This window comes from Eulemur rufifrons, chromosome 27 (genome assembly GCF_041146395.1).
Source record: "Eulemur rufifrons isolate Redbay chromosome 27, OSU_ERuf_1, whole genome shotgun sequence".
Taxonomy (NCBI): domain Eukaryota; kingdom Metazoa; phylum Chordata; class Mammalia; order Primates; family Lemuridae; genus Eulemur; species Eulemur rufifrons.
In genome coordinates, this window is record NC_091009.1 from 33,843,434 (window position 1) to 33,858,635 (window position 15,202).

General features: G+C 35.1%; 1 protein-coding gene and 1 pseudogene across 3 annotated transcripts in view; one reads left to right on the forward strand and one right to left on the reverse strand.

The window, feature by feature from the left end:
• Positions 1–15,202, forward strand: part of DENND1B (DENN domain containing 1B) — a 174,200-nt gene that overhangs the window by 51,461 nt on the left and 107,537 nt on the right. For all 3 annotated transcript variants that reach the window (XM_069459325.1, XM_069459324.1, XM_069459326.1), the window contains exon 4: positions 13,354–13,403. In XM_069459325.1, coding sequence (XP_069315426.1) covers positions 13,354–13,403 — 50 coding nt within the window. The remainder of the gene's footprint in view (positions 1–13,353; positions 13,404–15,202) is intronic.
• Positions 4,003–5,555, reverse strand: LOC138375856 (elongation factor 1-alpha 1 pseudogene; annotated as a pseudogene).

Below are 15,202 nucleotides of genomic sequence, written 5' to 3' on the forward strand. Positions count from 1 at the left end.
TATTCAGAAATAATTTATTGAATTCTAATACTTTCGAAATAAATATTTGAATGATTGTGGATTTCTAAAAGACTGGATTTTTTTTTTCCCTTGTTTGGGCTTGATTCTGTCATTTTTAACTACCAATTGATTACATCAGACGCAGAAAAGAAATTTAATTGCCTTCTATATTAACTATTGTTTTTCTAAATGGAAAAAAATGAAATGTCTTGAACAACTTTTTCATGTGTGATAGTAAATTTTTACCTCACTACCCCCATGAGTATATATATTATATATGAACATACATTTCTGAGGTAAATTGATTTCTTATTTTCTAGTGAAACACAATTTTGTAAAGAGATGATAGGTAAATGTAAGAGAATTATAATTATATCATTGTTTCTTTTGTTTCATATTGCAAAAATTGTATCAGTGATCTATTTTACTTACCCTAAAATATCAATTGTTTCTTGTTATCTTTTTGGTATATTCTTATGACTAAAAAAGTCAGACTGAAACACTGTAAGGGGCAAGCTTATGGGCAAGTATGTGAAAATAAATCTAAGATGGTCATCATAATTGTATCTTTCTGTCCATCTTTATGTAGACTATTAATAGATTTTTTTCTTTTGCAGGTACAGTGTTAGGAATCTCAAGGCAAAATATGATCATATTTTTATTTTACCTGCATGCGGTTTTTTATATTTTCTACTGTTAATTTTAAAATTTTACTACAAACAGGGAAATTAATTTGGAAAAACATAGTTACTTTAGAAAATTTTGCTTTATAGCTGAGGTATTTGCTGGACAACAGAACCGTGTCATCTAGCAAACTCTTATTGAAAAGAATATTTCTGCATACATTTTAGGTAATAAAATTATATTTGAAAACCCCTATATAATGAACTTCATTTTCTGTTGAAGGGTGAAAAGATTTTACTTTAATGTGTTCTTAGAGGTGAGGTTTATATATATATTTTTATGGCAGTGAAAATATTATGTTTTAACTAATAGATGATTCAGGCCAAACCTGGAAGGTCTGAAATTACTCAGCAACCTATAGAAATTAAATAATAATAGATGATGCAGATGGAAAGAAATGTGTTTTCACAAAAGCTTATTCTTTATTTAGCAGTAAACATTTGGCAAAAGTAAAATTGGAATTTAGTGCTATAAAGGGTTCTGAGTCTTTGAGAGAAACAGAACGGAGAAATTATTTTTGCAAGGTGACAAATTAGAAGCAATTCTTCCAAAGTTACGAGAAAGAAAATAAGTATATGATGACATCTAAGTCTCTGCCAGTTAAAAATTTTACATTTCAAAGTTTTGTTTATCCTTAGATTAGAAAGAAGTTAAAATTACTTAACTAAGAAACAAAGGACAGAAACAATAACAGTAACATTTTAAAATGTTACTTGGTGGAAGATAAAGTCTTTTCAAAATTGGCATAAATTCATTATTAAGTCACATGGAATATATTACTTGGAAACAATCTTGCTTACTTTAACTGCATCCTGTTTAAAAAATGACTTTTAGAGATTTTTTTTTTTAAGGAATAGGTAGGGCTTGTGGGTGCAAAATGAACACCTATCCATGAATTGCCACCTCACCTTTCTGTTTGGTGATTTCTGTTTTTCCCTCCCCCTTTCATACATTATTAATAAGTAAGCTCTTGAAGAATTGCCAGGTTGCTCATTAATGTTTAAAATTTAAGCCTGAAGTACAATTGGGGAGAAGTGGATATGAAGGCACTTCACTATTAAGATTTTTAAGTTTAAAAAATATTACGTATTAGCTGAAAATATTGAACTTGATCAACATATGGTACCAGCGAGCCTCATCCCCACCCGTTCTTTTGTTATCTTGTTATTGTTATAAGGCTTAATGACAGTTGTAAGCCATAGTTCTGGGTGTGGGGGTTAGTCCACCCTGGGGAGAAGAGGAGGAAACAGCAGTGTGGATTATGGAAATATGGATTGATCTAAAAAGAGACCTCTTGTAAAAGAATGGGGCTCAAAGAAAAGCTGGGACAAACTGATGAAAAGATGATGGAATATGATGAGAAAATGATCATTTGAAATCTTTTCTTTCATTCCCAGCTGCTGTGTTTTGGAGAAAAGGAATGCATTTGTATATTAAGAGAGAGCTAAAAGAGTCCAGATGAATAGTATTACTTATTAGATATATTTGTGTTTTGATGCAGATAAATTATGTGCATTTTAATAATATACTTTGCATATGTTAGATGTTTAAATCTTAAAGACGTAATGTTAGGTATGATATTTCACAGAAATGTTTTAAGTGTATAGTATTTGCCTAATATTTGGCCTTTTTAAAGTAGACTTAATTTCAAAAATTTAACTTCATGGTGGTTATATTTAAGTATTTTAACTAATTGTGATGGTGAGTATTTTATGTAAAATATGAATTATTTTCTGTTACTTTTATAACTTAATTTTTCAAATACACAGTTACATGTTTATCCATATGTATTTTTCTAGATAAGTGATACTAGTGCAGCTTATCTTGGTGAGTTAGTGCTAATTGGTAACACAGCTTTATCCTTCTCCTGTCTGACCGGATAAGACAACAATGCAGTCTAGTGGTCATTCTTGTTAAATGCAGACACAGGGTCCATGTGGTTTTAACTAGTTTCTGATGTGCTAATGAAAAGAAAGGTTGTTCCCTGATTCTAAAGTACAGAAAAATTTAGACTAGGAGAAAGTTAACATGAAAGTATAAAAATAAGGCATTTGGGAGGAGGATCATAATTTGAGGGAGGATGTTCTCAGTTCTGGATATGACAGGTATTCAAGTAGGAATGTCTGCTCTGAGTAGTAGGAAACCTCTGGCTGGAGTTAAGAGAGGATGATGATGTGGAATTTACCAGTGTAAATGAACTTACCATGGTTTAGGGAGAGAGAAGAATCTCAGAGAACATTTTTTTTAAATAAACCCCAGCCTTAGTTCTTTATATCCATAATGAGAAATATAATTTGGTGACCATGCTCTATGACCTTATAAGTATTTTGGCTTGTAAGAGGTGGACAATATAGCTAACTTCCTCCTTTAGATCTAGCTAGCTGGAATCATGTAATATGGTAGTTCCATTTTTAATTTTTCGAGGAAATGTTTTCCATAGCTGCTGTACCATTTTACATTCCCACCAACAGTGAACAAGGCTTCTAATTTCTCTACATCCTCACCAACACTAACCTTTTGTTTTTTTGTTTGTTTTTGATGGACATTCTAACTCGTGTGAGATGATATCCCACCATGGTTTTGATTTGCATTTCTTTCATAATTAGTAATGTTGAGCATCTTTCCATATACCTGTCAGCCTTTTGTGTGTCTTCTTTTGAGAAATGTCTAAGTTCTGTGCCTAGTTTTTGATCAGGTTATTTGTTTTTTTGCTATTGAGCTGTACGAGTTCCTTATATATTTTAGATAGTAATCCCTTATCATACATACGGTTTACAAATATTTTCTCACATTTTGTAGGTTTCCTTTTCATTCTTTTGTTTTCTTTACTGCGAAGATTTTTAATTTGATGTAATCCCTTGTCTGTTTTCGCCTTAGTTGCCTGTGCATGTATCTGTGCACATCGTATCATACGTCCGTGATCGGTGCTGCATCCAAGAAATCATTGCCAAGACCAGTGTTGTGGAGCGTTTCCCCTATGTTTTCTCCTAAGAGTTTTACACTTTCAGGTCCTTTAAGTCTTTTTTCCCATTCAAGTTTATTTTAATGGGTGTCAAAATTCTGCGACAAATTTTTCATCAAGTTGTTTCCATTAAAAAGTACTGGTTTTAAAAACTAAAAACTTGAAAACTGCCACACAAACCCCCCCCCCCCCCAAAGTGGTCCACAAAACATTCTCCTTTCCTTCTGGAGGTTTTACAATCCACTGTTATCGTTAGCCTGTCTTTTACTATGAAACTGACATGACCAGTTGAGACAAACCTGAAACTGTTTTTCACCACTGATTAAGACTGAGGTGGCAGATGCTAGGGATAATATTCATTTAGCCTTCTGAGCTTTCTGGGAAGACTTGGTGGCCTTCCCATTCTGGCAGCCTTCTTGTCCACTTCTTTGAAGACACCCACAGCAACAGTCTGCTCGTATCATGAACAGCTAAAGGATCCAAAGGTGGATAGTCAGAGGAGCTCTCAACACACGTGGGCTTGCCAGGAACCATATCAATGATGACACCATCACCAGATTTCAAGAATTTAGGACCATCTTCCAGCTTCTTACCAGAATAGCACTCAGTCTTTTCCTTCAGTTCAGCAAACTTGCGAGTGATGTTTGCTGTGTGACAGTCCCGTACAGGGGCATAACTAGCACTGATGTGGCCTGAGTGGCTCAGTACGATCACTGGAGTAGTAAATTCAGCTGCTTCCATTGGTGGGTCATTTTTGCTGTCTCCAGTAATGTTGCCACAATGAACACCTTTGACAGACATGTTTTGACACTGAACCACATTGTCCTCAGGAAGAGCTTTGCTCTCAGTGCTTTATGGTGCATTTCAATAGACTTGACTTCAGTTGTGACGTAGATTGGAGCAAAGGTGAGCCCGTGCTGGCTTTGACATTAGTCTGCACTTGGCCAGCAGAGACAGTACCAGTGCAACTGATTTTGTAGACATCCTGCAGGGGCAGACACAAGGGCTTGTCAGCTGGCTGAGTTAATGGTAGGATACAGTCCAGAGCCTCTGGCAGCGTGGCTCCATTGGCATTACCATCTTCACAGTGACTTCATCCCTTGCACCAAAGCTTGTTAGGGCTTGGTTCCAGCATGTAGTTACTATTTCAACCAGAAATGGGCACAAATTCTGTGCTAGGGTTGTAGCTAATTTTCTTAATGTTGGTGCTTACTTTCTTAAATGATTTCTTCATGTCTCTTCTGGTGGTAGGGTGGCTTGGGGAATCTATTTTGTTAACACCAACAATTAGTTTCACATCCAATGTGTCAGTCAGAAGGGCATGTCCACGGGTCTGCCCATTCTTGGAGATACCAACGTCAAATTCATCCACAACAGCAGCAACAATCAGGACAGCACAGTCAGTCTGAGATGTGCCTGTTATTGATAAAGTCTCTTTGTCCTGGGGCATTAATGATATTAATAGTTACATAATACTTGCTAGTCTCACATTTCCGCAGGGAGATAGCAGTGGTTATACCACCCTTATGCTCAGCTTTCAGTTTATCCAAGAGCCAGGCATACTTGAAGGACCTTTCGCATCTCAGCAATCTTATCCTCAAATTTTTTGATGGTTCTTTTGTCTGTTCTACCACATTTGTAGATCAGATGGCCAGTAGTGGAAAACTTGACTGAATCTAAGTGTCCGTGATGACAATGTTGAGTCTTTTTTTTTGTTTCTCATTTTGGCTTTGATTTAGGGGTGATTTTCATGACACCTGTGTTCGTTTGGCAAACCCATTACCAAAGAAGCCTTTAAAGTCTTTAATCCGTTGTGAGTTGATTTTTGCATATAAGATAAGGGTCCAATTGCATACTTTATATGTGCATATCCAGTTTTCCCAGCATCATTTGTTGAAGAGACTGTCATTTCCCTATTGTGTATTCTTGGCACCTTTGTTGAAGATCAGCTGACTGTATTTGCATGGGTTTATTCCTGGGCTCTCTATTCTGTTCATTGGGCTACATATCTGCCCATACCATACTGTTTTAATTACTATAGCTGTGTAATATATTTTGAAATCAAGAAGTGTGATGCCTCCATCTTTGTTCTTCTTTCTCAAGATTTTTTTTTTTTTTTTTGGCTATTCAGGTCCTTTGTGGGTCTATATGAATTTTAGGATTGTTTTTTCTGTTTATATAAAAAATGTCATTGGGATTTTGATAGGTATTGTATTGAATTGGTAGATTGCTTTACGTAGCATGAATATTTTATGTATTTATTTATTTTGAGACAGAGTCTCACTCTGTTGCCCGGGCTAGAGTGCTGTGGCGTAAGCCCAGCTCACAGCAACCTCAAACTCCTGGGCTCAAGCAATCTTCCTGCTTCAGCCTCCCGAGTAGCTGGGACTATAGGCATGCGCCACCATGCCCAGCTAATTTTTTCTATATATTTTTAGTTGTCCAGATAATTTCTTTCTATTTTTAGTAGAGACGGGGTCTCGCTCTTGCTCAGGCTGGTCTTGAACTCCTGGCCTCAAGCAGTTCTCCTGCCCTGGCCTCCCAGAGTGCTGGGATTACAGGTGTGAGCCACCGTGCCTGGCCTTTTTTGGGTCTTTTTCTCTCTAATAATGTAATTTTATTTATCTATTTAGTTTTATTTTTTAATAAAACACATACTAATTGTACATATTTATGGGGTTGCATACATCTCTTTTCTAATGATCTAATCTTAATTCTTTCTAGTTCTGAAAATCAGAAATCATGTCTTGTTTACCCTCCACAGTATATAGCAGTGGGTTGAAATCATGGTAGCTGATCAATGGACTGATGTAAAACTTGTTTCTTTCTAAAACTTGAAACATTTTCCTGCTTATCTTAATTCTGCTGTATCTTGATTTAAATGCTTGATATTCATTTTTAAATACATCAGTACAAACAAATGTAAATAAATATTATGGGCAGTGTTTTAGTATATTTTTCCTTTGATCTAAAAACGTTGCTTGTTAAAATAGGAGTGAGTGAGGCAAGAGTAGATCTTGAGACTAACAAGTCTCAAGAGAATGGGAGGTTATGTGGTTATTAGGGAAAAGGAAAGGGAGTCTTCCTACATGGCTTTTTTCTTAGAGTTGGTTAATTTCTATTTAAATCCTTGCTTAAAAACTAGTGTTAAAGGCCGGGCCTGTAATCCTAGCACTCTGGGAGGCTGAGGCGGGTGGATCGCTCGAGGTCAGGAGTTCGAGACCAGCAAGAGCGAGACTCGGTCTCTACTAAAAATAGAAAGAAATTATCTGGCCAACTAATATATATATATATAGAAAAAAAATTAGTTGGGTATGGTGGCGCATGCCTGTAGTCCCAGCTACTCGGGAGGCTGAGGCAGGAGGATCGCTTAAACCCAGGAGTTTGAGGTTGCTGTGAGCTAGGCTGATGCCACGGCACTCACTCTAGCCCGGGCAACAAAGCGAGACTCTGTCTCAAAAAAAAAAAAAAAAACCTAGTGTTAAGGATAAAAATTTGAATGCAGTTGGTGATAGAATTTTTGAAAAAAAAAAAAGAAACCCCTCAAAACTCATTTGCTTATATATACATTTTATGCTTTTTAAATGGTTTGTTTTTATCTTAAATTAATGAGAGTAAATAAATGTATTATGCCTTTTACTTGCCAAGCACACCACCCATTTGTTGTTGTAAATGCATATGACATGTAAATATATAACGGATATATATAAATAAATATTATGTATTTGTTATGTGTATTTTGTGTGTGTATGTGTATGTATGCACACAAATACATGCATGTTAGTTGTACCTTGGTATCTGTGTGGGGGGTGGTTCCTATAATACCTAACAACAAATGCTATGTAAATAATTGTTATGCTGTATTGGTGTATTTATATTATTTTTTGGTTTTTTTCCCCCAAATATTTCCAATCCACAGTTGCTTGCCTGTGGATATAGAACCTGCAGATTTTTATTTATTTATTTATTTATTTTTTTTGGTAATGTCGCTCTGCACGGCTTGCAGTGGAGGCTTTTCCCACTGCCGTTCGATCAGACCAAAGTGACTTGTGGACTGCAGAGGTCTCGTCACTGGCCTAAGACTGGAATACATAGAACCCAAATTTTTGAAATGTATATTTCACAGTACAATTCTTTTTATATGAGAAAGTACTTGCTTCATGGTAGTTATTTAAATCTTCTAATAGTAAAACTTTATTTTAAATTTTTGATAGTTGAAAATAACTTGATCAGAGTTAACAGTCTAAACAGTTGTATGTAGAAGTCACAGACTTACAGTGTTTTTCCCTAATTTAAGGAGGAGGGGTAAAAGAAATTTATTTCTAACTGAAACAGTATGTAAAAGTAAAATCCAAAAGAAAATCCCTACGTTGGGCTCATTTATTGTGACAGTTATTTCTTGGCTGTAAGTTTAAGATTTTTATTTTATTTTTTAATTTTAATTTAATTTTTTTTCTTTTCTTTTTCTTTTTTTTTTGGAGACAGGGTCTCACTATGTTGCTTAGGCTGGGCTTGAACTCCTGGGCTCAAGTGATTCTCCCTCCTCAGCCTTCTAAGTAGCTGGGACTAAGGTGCATGCCACTGTATCTGGCTTAAGTTTAAGACAGATTTTCTAAGTTTTAAACACTTCTTAAAAAGAGCAAGAATATGATATTTAGAGAGGCTGTCTCTGTGATTTGTCATATAAATGTAATTCCCCTTTTAATAAAATGTATCTTGATGTAATCAAACTGTTAATGTAGCTGTGTTTCCTTTGAAAATTTAAAATGTTTGGCAGTGTCCCTGTGAGTTTGCTCTGGTTCCTTGGAGCATCTCGGTTCACAGTTTGGGAGCCTTAGTTCTGTGCTGTGCAAACTGCTCATGGCTAAGTTGGCTCCGTCAGTGTTTCTTTTAAGAAAAAAAAGTTTATTACTCTCTTGCGTGTAAAGCACAAGTAGATTGAATGAATACATTATATCAGTTCTTATTTATTTCAGGAGATACTATTCAAAATTAAGTAATTATCTTTATAGAAACCCATAGCCTTTGTGAAAAATTAGATTAAAATTGACAAGTAGTCCCTTAGTTGCAAATGATTCCGAAAGTATTTATATGAATAAAATTACGAATATTTGAAAACTATCCTTATATAGTGTATTTTTCTTGAGAATTATAAATTTATTATCTGATTAATATTGTGAAAATTCTTAAAATATAATACTAATACTTTACTCAAACCTTTTCTTTTTTTTTCTTTATGCTTTTTTTTTTTTTTTTTTAAAGCTAGTCAAATTTAGCAGTGGGGAATTGTATACCAACTTTAGTGGCACTAATGTTACTAAGTTCTGATAACCCACTACCATTGGACCAACCTACTCAAGCTTTTTTATAGTTACATGTGCCATGGGTATTGGAAAGTGAATGAGTTTGAATTCCGAGTTTTCCTCTAGTCCAGGGCTAAGCCGAGCATAGCAAACCGTTTCCCTTGCCAGTGATGAGGAGTGGTTTGTCACCCTGTGGCTGATCAGACATAATAGGAAAGTCAGGGCTGGGCTACTGGGAAAGGTTTCCTCACTGGTAGGAGAGTCACAGAAGGAGATGCTTCTTTCACTGGATGTTGCTGTATCTTCATGGAATGTGCTGACCACCGGAAGCTCATTTAGTGACCATGAGTAGAGGTGACCGAGGACAAAGCCAACAAACTCAGCACAGTAGAGCAGAAGAGTGCTGTTATTTTTTTTTTTTTAATAATTTTTATTTTTATGAAGGGGGAGAGTGAGGTTCAATTTCCTTTTTTTTTTTTTTTTTAATTGAGACATTTCACTCTGTTGCCCTGGCTAGAGTGCAGTGGCATCATTGTGGCTCACAGTAACCTCAAACTCCTGGGCTCAAGCAATCCTCCTACCTCAGCCTCCCGAGGAGCTGGGACTACAGGCACCACCATGCCCAACTAATTTTTCTATTTAGTAGAGACGGGGTCTCGCTCTTGCTCAGGCTGGTCTCAAACTCCTGAGCTCAAGCAATCCTCCCACCTCGGCCTCCCAGTGTGCTAGGATTACAGGCGTGAGCCACCGCGCCCGGTTGAGAGAAGGCTCTTGAGTCCTTAAGGAGGATGTTAATTAAACAGTCCCTGAACAATTCTGCCTTGTCAACTTCTTGCTGTGAGAGTATAACTATTTGTTATTTATATAAAGCACTCTTAACTAACACAGTTAGTCTTATTCCTTAATTATAGATGCTATTCAAACTGAAGTTAAAGACTCAGGACCCTTACGAATTTAGGCAATCGAATTTGTTTTGAGAAAATCTCCCAGGTGATTCTGCTATCTTGTCATCGTCCTTCTAATGCTTTCTACTCTCCCATTAACTTCTGGAGCAAGATATGAAATTGAATTAAAGGACTTGGTAAATGATTGATTTTTATACAGGAGTCAGGAGAAAGGGATCTAGATGACTACCATGTTTTTGGTTTGGGTAACTGGGGAGAAGGGTTTGCCATTTGAGATGATAAGGACCACAGCTAAAAGAGCTAGCTTCAGTTTGGTACATTCTGAATTTGAGTGTCTGGGAACATCCAGGAAGTCATACTAAAAAGTAATTAATATCATCCTGGAGTTTACAGAAATGTCTAAACTACAAGGCTAAGAGATTTAGTAGTTGTAGTTGACACCGTGGGTGTCGATGAGGTTGAAGGCAGATGTGCCTTAAGTAGGGAAGAAAGAACTGTGGAACTTCAGGGACCACCAGTATTTCAATGGAGGGTAAGGGAAAGAAGTAGTTGAGAAGGAAGAAAAATAATTGATACCAACAAGGACATAGCTCATTTCATCTCAGATTTTTCTCAGAGAAATTCTAAGACCTTTGTAGTTATTGAACTTTGATCAAGATGTGAACTTTATATATTTCAGCATTTTTTTAAAAGTAGATTTTTTCTTAAATACTTGCTTCTCCTTTTAGTTGATCACTATGTAGTTTTAAATGGTAACTTCATGGGATGAAGAGTTAATATAGCACTCTAGCACTACCAGTTTACTCTCTTCTCTCTTACAAGATCAGTTTATACTGCTTATTGATAATGATACACTGATAGAGGATTAAAAAAACACCCAGTGGGGCCAATGTATAAATTTTCATCAGTCCTTATTTCTAGTCATTAATATGATGGTAGATGTATTGTTTTAGGGCATATACAGAAATATGTATTATTTCCCTTTGTATTTTGCTATTCATAGTTTTGTATTCTATTGCATTCTGTTTTTCCTGTTTTTGTCATTTAACATGTGTTAGCCAATACGTTCTTTGTGTATAAAAATAAAATATTTTGGAGAGTTGGGAGGATTCTGAAACCCAAATAGTTTTTTTGGGCTAAGTAAATTTCTTTAAAAGCCAAAGCCTGTGGAAAAAGGGGAAATCGGTAACTTCCGGAGAGTATTATCTTAAACCTTTCATGTAATCTGTGGATGCTAACCTAGAATTTTATGTGTGTGTCCTGTCAAAAACACTATGTAGTGGAAATACCAGTCTCCAATAAATGAAGGAGTATATTATTCAATTAATACCATTACTGTAAGGATCCAGAAAAGCTATTGGCATGCATTTTATTCCTCCCTTCAACAGACTCTCTCTCTCTTTTTTTCTTTTTAAACTCCAGTTTGAATAGCACCTGTAATTAAGGAAGAAAACTGAGCCCTGGGAGCTAGGTGGGACTTCCAGCTATTGATCTGTGTAAACCCGGCTTAGCTGTCAGGGGAGGAACAGTCAACTGCTGAGCTGCTTTGTCACCGACATAAGCTGAGAGAGGATTTTTTTGTCTATACTGTTTATGCGCCAGTCTATAGACCTGCTGGCTGGTGAATTTTAAAGAGTGCGGAGGTTTAAAGACTTGTCCCCTGAGGGATGCTCTGCCAGTTGGGAAGCGAGCTGAGGCTGTTGTGCGGGGTGTGTGTGTGTGTGTGTGTGTGTGTGTTGCGTGTGGAAGATGGAGCAGCAAACTGGGGAGCATTCTTCTTAATTTGAGTCTGAACATTGATGTGAAATGTGTAATTTGGGTATAGAGGCAGACATTGACTTTTGAATATATTTTTTTAACAGAAATTATGTGAACAGTTTTGCAGGAGGATATCTGAATAGCCTTCATATGTATAGTAAATATGGCAAATGGCTTTACTTTATGCAGCACAAGATAAGGATTAAGCAATGGTCAAATCAAAATGAGCTGTTCCCATTTGTAATGAACTGTTTATCAGTTTAAGTAATTTAACATATTTCAAGTTTAGTGACTTTTAATTTCCTTAAACAAAACATGGTCATTAGTAAAATAGTTAACTTTCTCTGACGTAGAGTCTGTGCTTACACTTTGAAAGGTGCATGTTCATTCATAACAAATCAGAGTGCTCTACTCTAAGAGCAGAAGATTGTTTTCTTCATACGATGCTTTTCTTTTTCTTTTCTTTTCTTACATGAGTTAAGACTCTGGAAGCTTTATTAGGTATTGGCATTGGAAATTTACAGTGTTTTATTTTTAATGAACACCTATTGTGGTCTACATTTCAAAAGACTGCAAGAAATTCTACTTTAAAATCCTCCATACCATATTTATGTATAGGGTTTAAATATTCAGATCTTGATAATTCCTCTGGATCTGATTTTTACTGGTGAAGAGGTGGTAGATAAGGTATTTCCTTATGGAGGGGCATAACTACTGCATTAAGATATTTGCTCTTTTTTCTTCTTGGTAGGAAACATCTGCATGAATCTATGCTTTGTCTTATAAAATCACCTGACTTTGACCTTGTGTGATGTTGTCTTCAAGTTTAAAGTTTAACTTCTGAATCAGAGTTCATTTTAAGTTGTTTTTCAAATATAACAAAATGGACTTTTCCTATTTTTTTTCCAAGTAGCTGATAGTTCTTTGCACTTTGTTATAATTGTTAATGTAGATGATTTCCAAAATATCTAAAAAATTATTTTATAATTCTAAAATTATTGAAGGTTTCAAAATCAATCAGATTATTTTCTTTGTTAATTAAAACATTGATTTTCATATTAGGCAATTCTTAAATGAAAGTGCATAGAATATAAGCTATGTTTTAATTTAAAGGCTTGTTTTTTAGATACACATTTCTTTGAGTGTTACTTACGGTAAAACTTCGTGCCAAGAGTTGAAACATGTAAATATGTTTTCTTAGGTATAGCCTCTTTGTGTTTTTTCTTTTTAACTGTCTGACCATGGGACGCGTAGAGTTGTTATACCTCTCAGTAATTTATTCTGCTGCCAACTTCATTCCCTTTTCTCTGCCTGCATTTTAATTGAAACAACATTTATATTTTTGAGCCAGGATCTGTCAGAAGTCCCCATGGCTAGTCTGTGGTACAAGTAGTAGCAGACGTAGCTTACCCATATGGTGCGGTGCTTCTTGTAAAATCCATATGGCCTTGTTGAAGGGAATCCCAGCGGGGATGTGAAGGGTGTTAATACCCTTCAGGCCAGGCCTTTCCCTCCTGGGGCTCCCATGGCATTGTCAGTGCAATCTGCCAAAGCACCAACTTAATTCCCTTTTAATAATCAATTATTTTAGTCTAGGAACCTGTGCCATTTTTCTTAAGAAAAAAAAAAAAAAACACAAAAACCAAACTTTTTTTTCTAGAAAATGTCTCAGAAAAGTTTTAACTGCATCTTTAAAGAAAATATTCTAAAGCTGCTTTTTTTTTTAAATTTGCATTTGTAGGAAGTACTACAGAGCGTGCCAAAGTTCTGTTTCCCCTTTGACGTTAAAAGGTACAGTATAATCATTTAAAATAATTTTAGCTTATCTTAATGCACACTTTAAAATGATTACATGTGCTTTCTTATAAAATGAAATGTACCTTTTCTTCACTGCTTCTAACAACAAAGGCTAGGTGTTCAAAATTAATGTTTGGAATGAAGAAGCCTTTTAAATCATTGTATCTTTGCTGTGGCTAGTTAGAAGTCTTAAAACAGTATTGCCAATAGGTTCTATTTTTTTCCCTTTATTCTTCAGTTACAAATTGTGAGCACTAGCAGAAAAAAATATTAATATGTTCTTGATCAGAGCCTTAGTTAGAATTGTGTGTTTTAAAATTGGATGTATATATCCTGATTTTTGTCTCACATCATCCTAATTAAAAAGACCATCTGTGTGATGTTGTAAAACTCAGGGCTAGTTGTCTCCCAAGTATGGCTTTATAGAAATGGTGCAATATTACCAAAGGCTGCAGGGAAGCTCTCCAGGCGGTTTTGAAAATCTCCTGAAGTTTATATTTTACTGAACAAATAATGAAATACTTGCATGCAATTGGAATTTCATAGAATATGTAGCCCTTTGAGCATAATAACAGATCATTTATTGTTTCTCATGTGATTTTCACACCCTATTATCAGTTTTCTTAAGAGTGTGATATGAAGGATTTTTGGAAGAAAATTTATTTTAGGAAAGTATTTTGCAAAGTAAAGATTAGTGAGAGTATAAAATTTTACTGTATTAAAGATAAAGCCTTTTGAATGATGGGCTGATTGATACTAATGAATATTTGTGAAGAATGATGCTCCTCGTTTTACCTCATTTCTAAGGAGTCATTTGCCCACCACCACCCAAAAGAAAAGTTGTAATTTTCAAATTAATAGTAAGAATAAAATGAAAGGAGAAAAGATACAAAATAATATGATGAACTTTGGGCACTAGAGAGCCTATTAATTACTAGAGAGTTTTTTTTTTTTAAGTTTATAGAAGTTAAGAAGAAAAACCATTCACTTAAAAGTGTGTTTGTTAGATGTTCAGCATTTGAAATTCAGTATTTCCTAACAAAATAGTTTGTATTATTGACACTGGTAGTAATTTATTTCCTTTTTCACAATTCCTATGGTCATTTCAAAAACAAAATTTAGATATCATGGATATTTTGTTTTGGGGCAAAGGAGCAAAAGTTCAATTATGGTTATCTAATGGCAAAATTATAGCAGGACCAGGAAATATGTTCATATATTTTACATAGAAATAAATATTCAATCTAATGTTTCTTACTGCCCCTTGTACTGCACTACAACAAATATTATGGTGGTATGATACTTAGCTCAAAATTAACTGCAATTCTTTACAGTTTAGCTAGTTAGGTTTTTTTGTAGAAATTATATTTTTTGTTTTGTACTTGGAAATATATTCCTCAATATATCGATAGCTCTAAGAGAGAAAGCTAAGAAAAAATACCAGGAGTATTTTGTACAGTACTTTATTGGGTGAGAATGTCAACAGGAGAAGCAATTAAATAGAGTTGGTTGTGGCTGCTATTAGATTCTAAAGCATCATGATTTGTTATCTAAGCAATTTTAGAATAATTGGGGAAATAGGCTAGAGTTGAGGAAAAGGACTCGGTCATCATGCCCAGCTTTTTTCTTTTACAGTTTTAGTAATAGTATTTTGATAATTTATGGAATATTTTATAAGTACTTTTAGCCTTATGAAAGCTTATGGTAAACTACTTTCGATTTTCTAGTAAGGGATTAGCATATGCTGAATTGCCTTATCTGTAAGGTATTACAACTTATTTTGGTTTTTGATG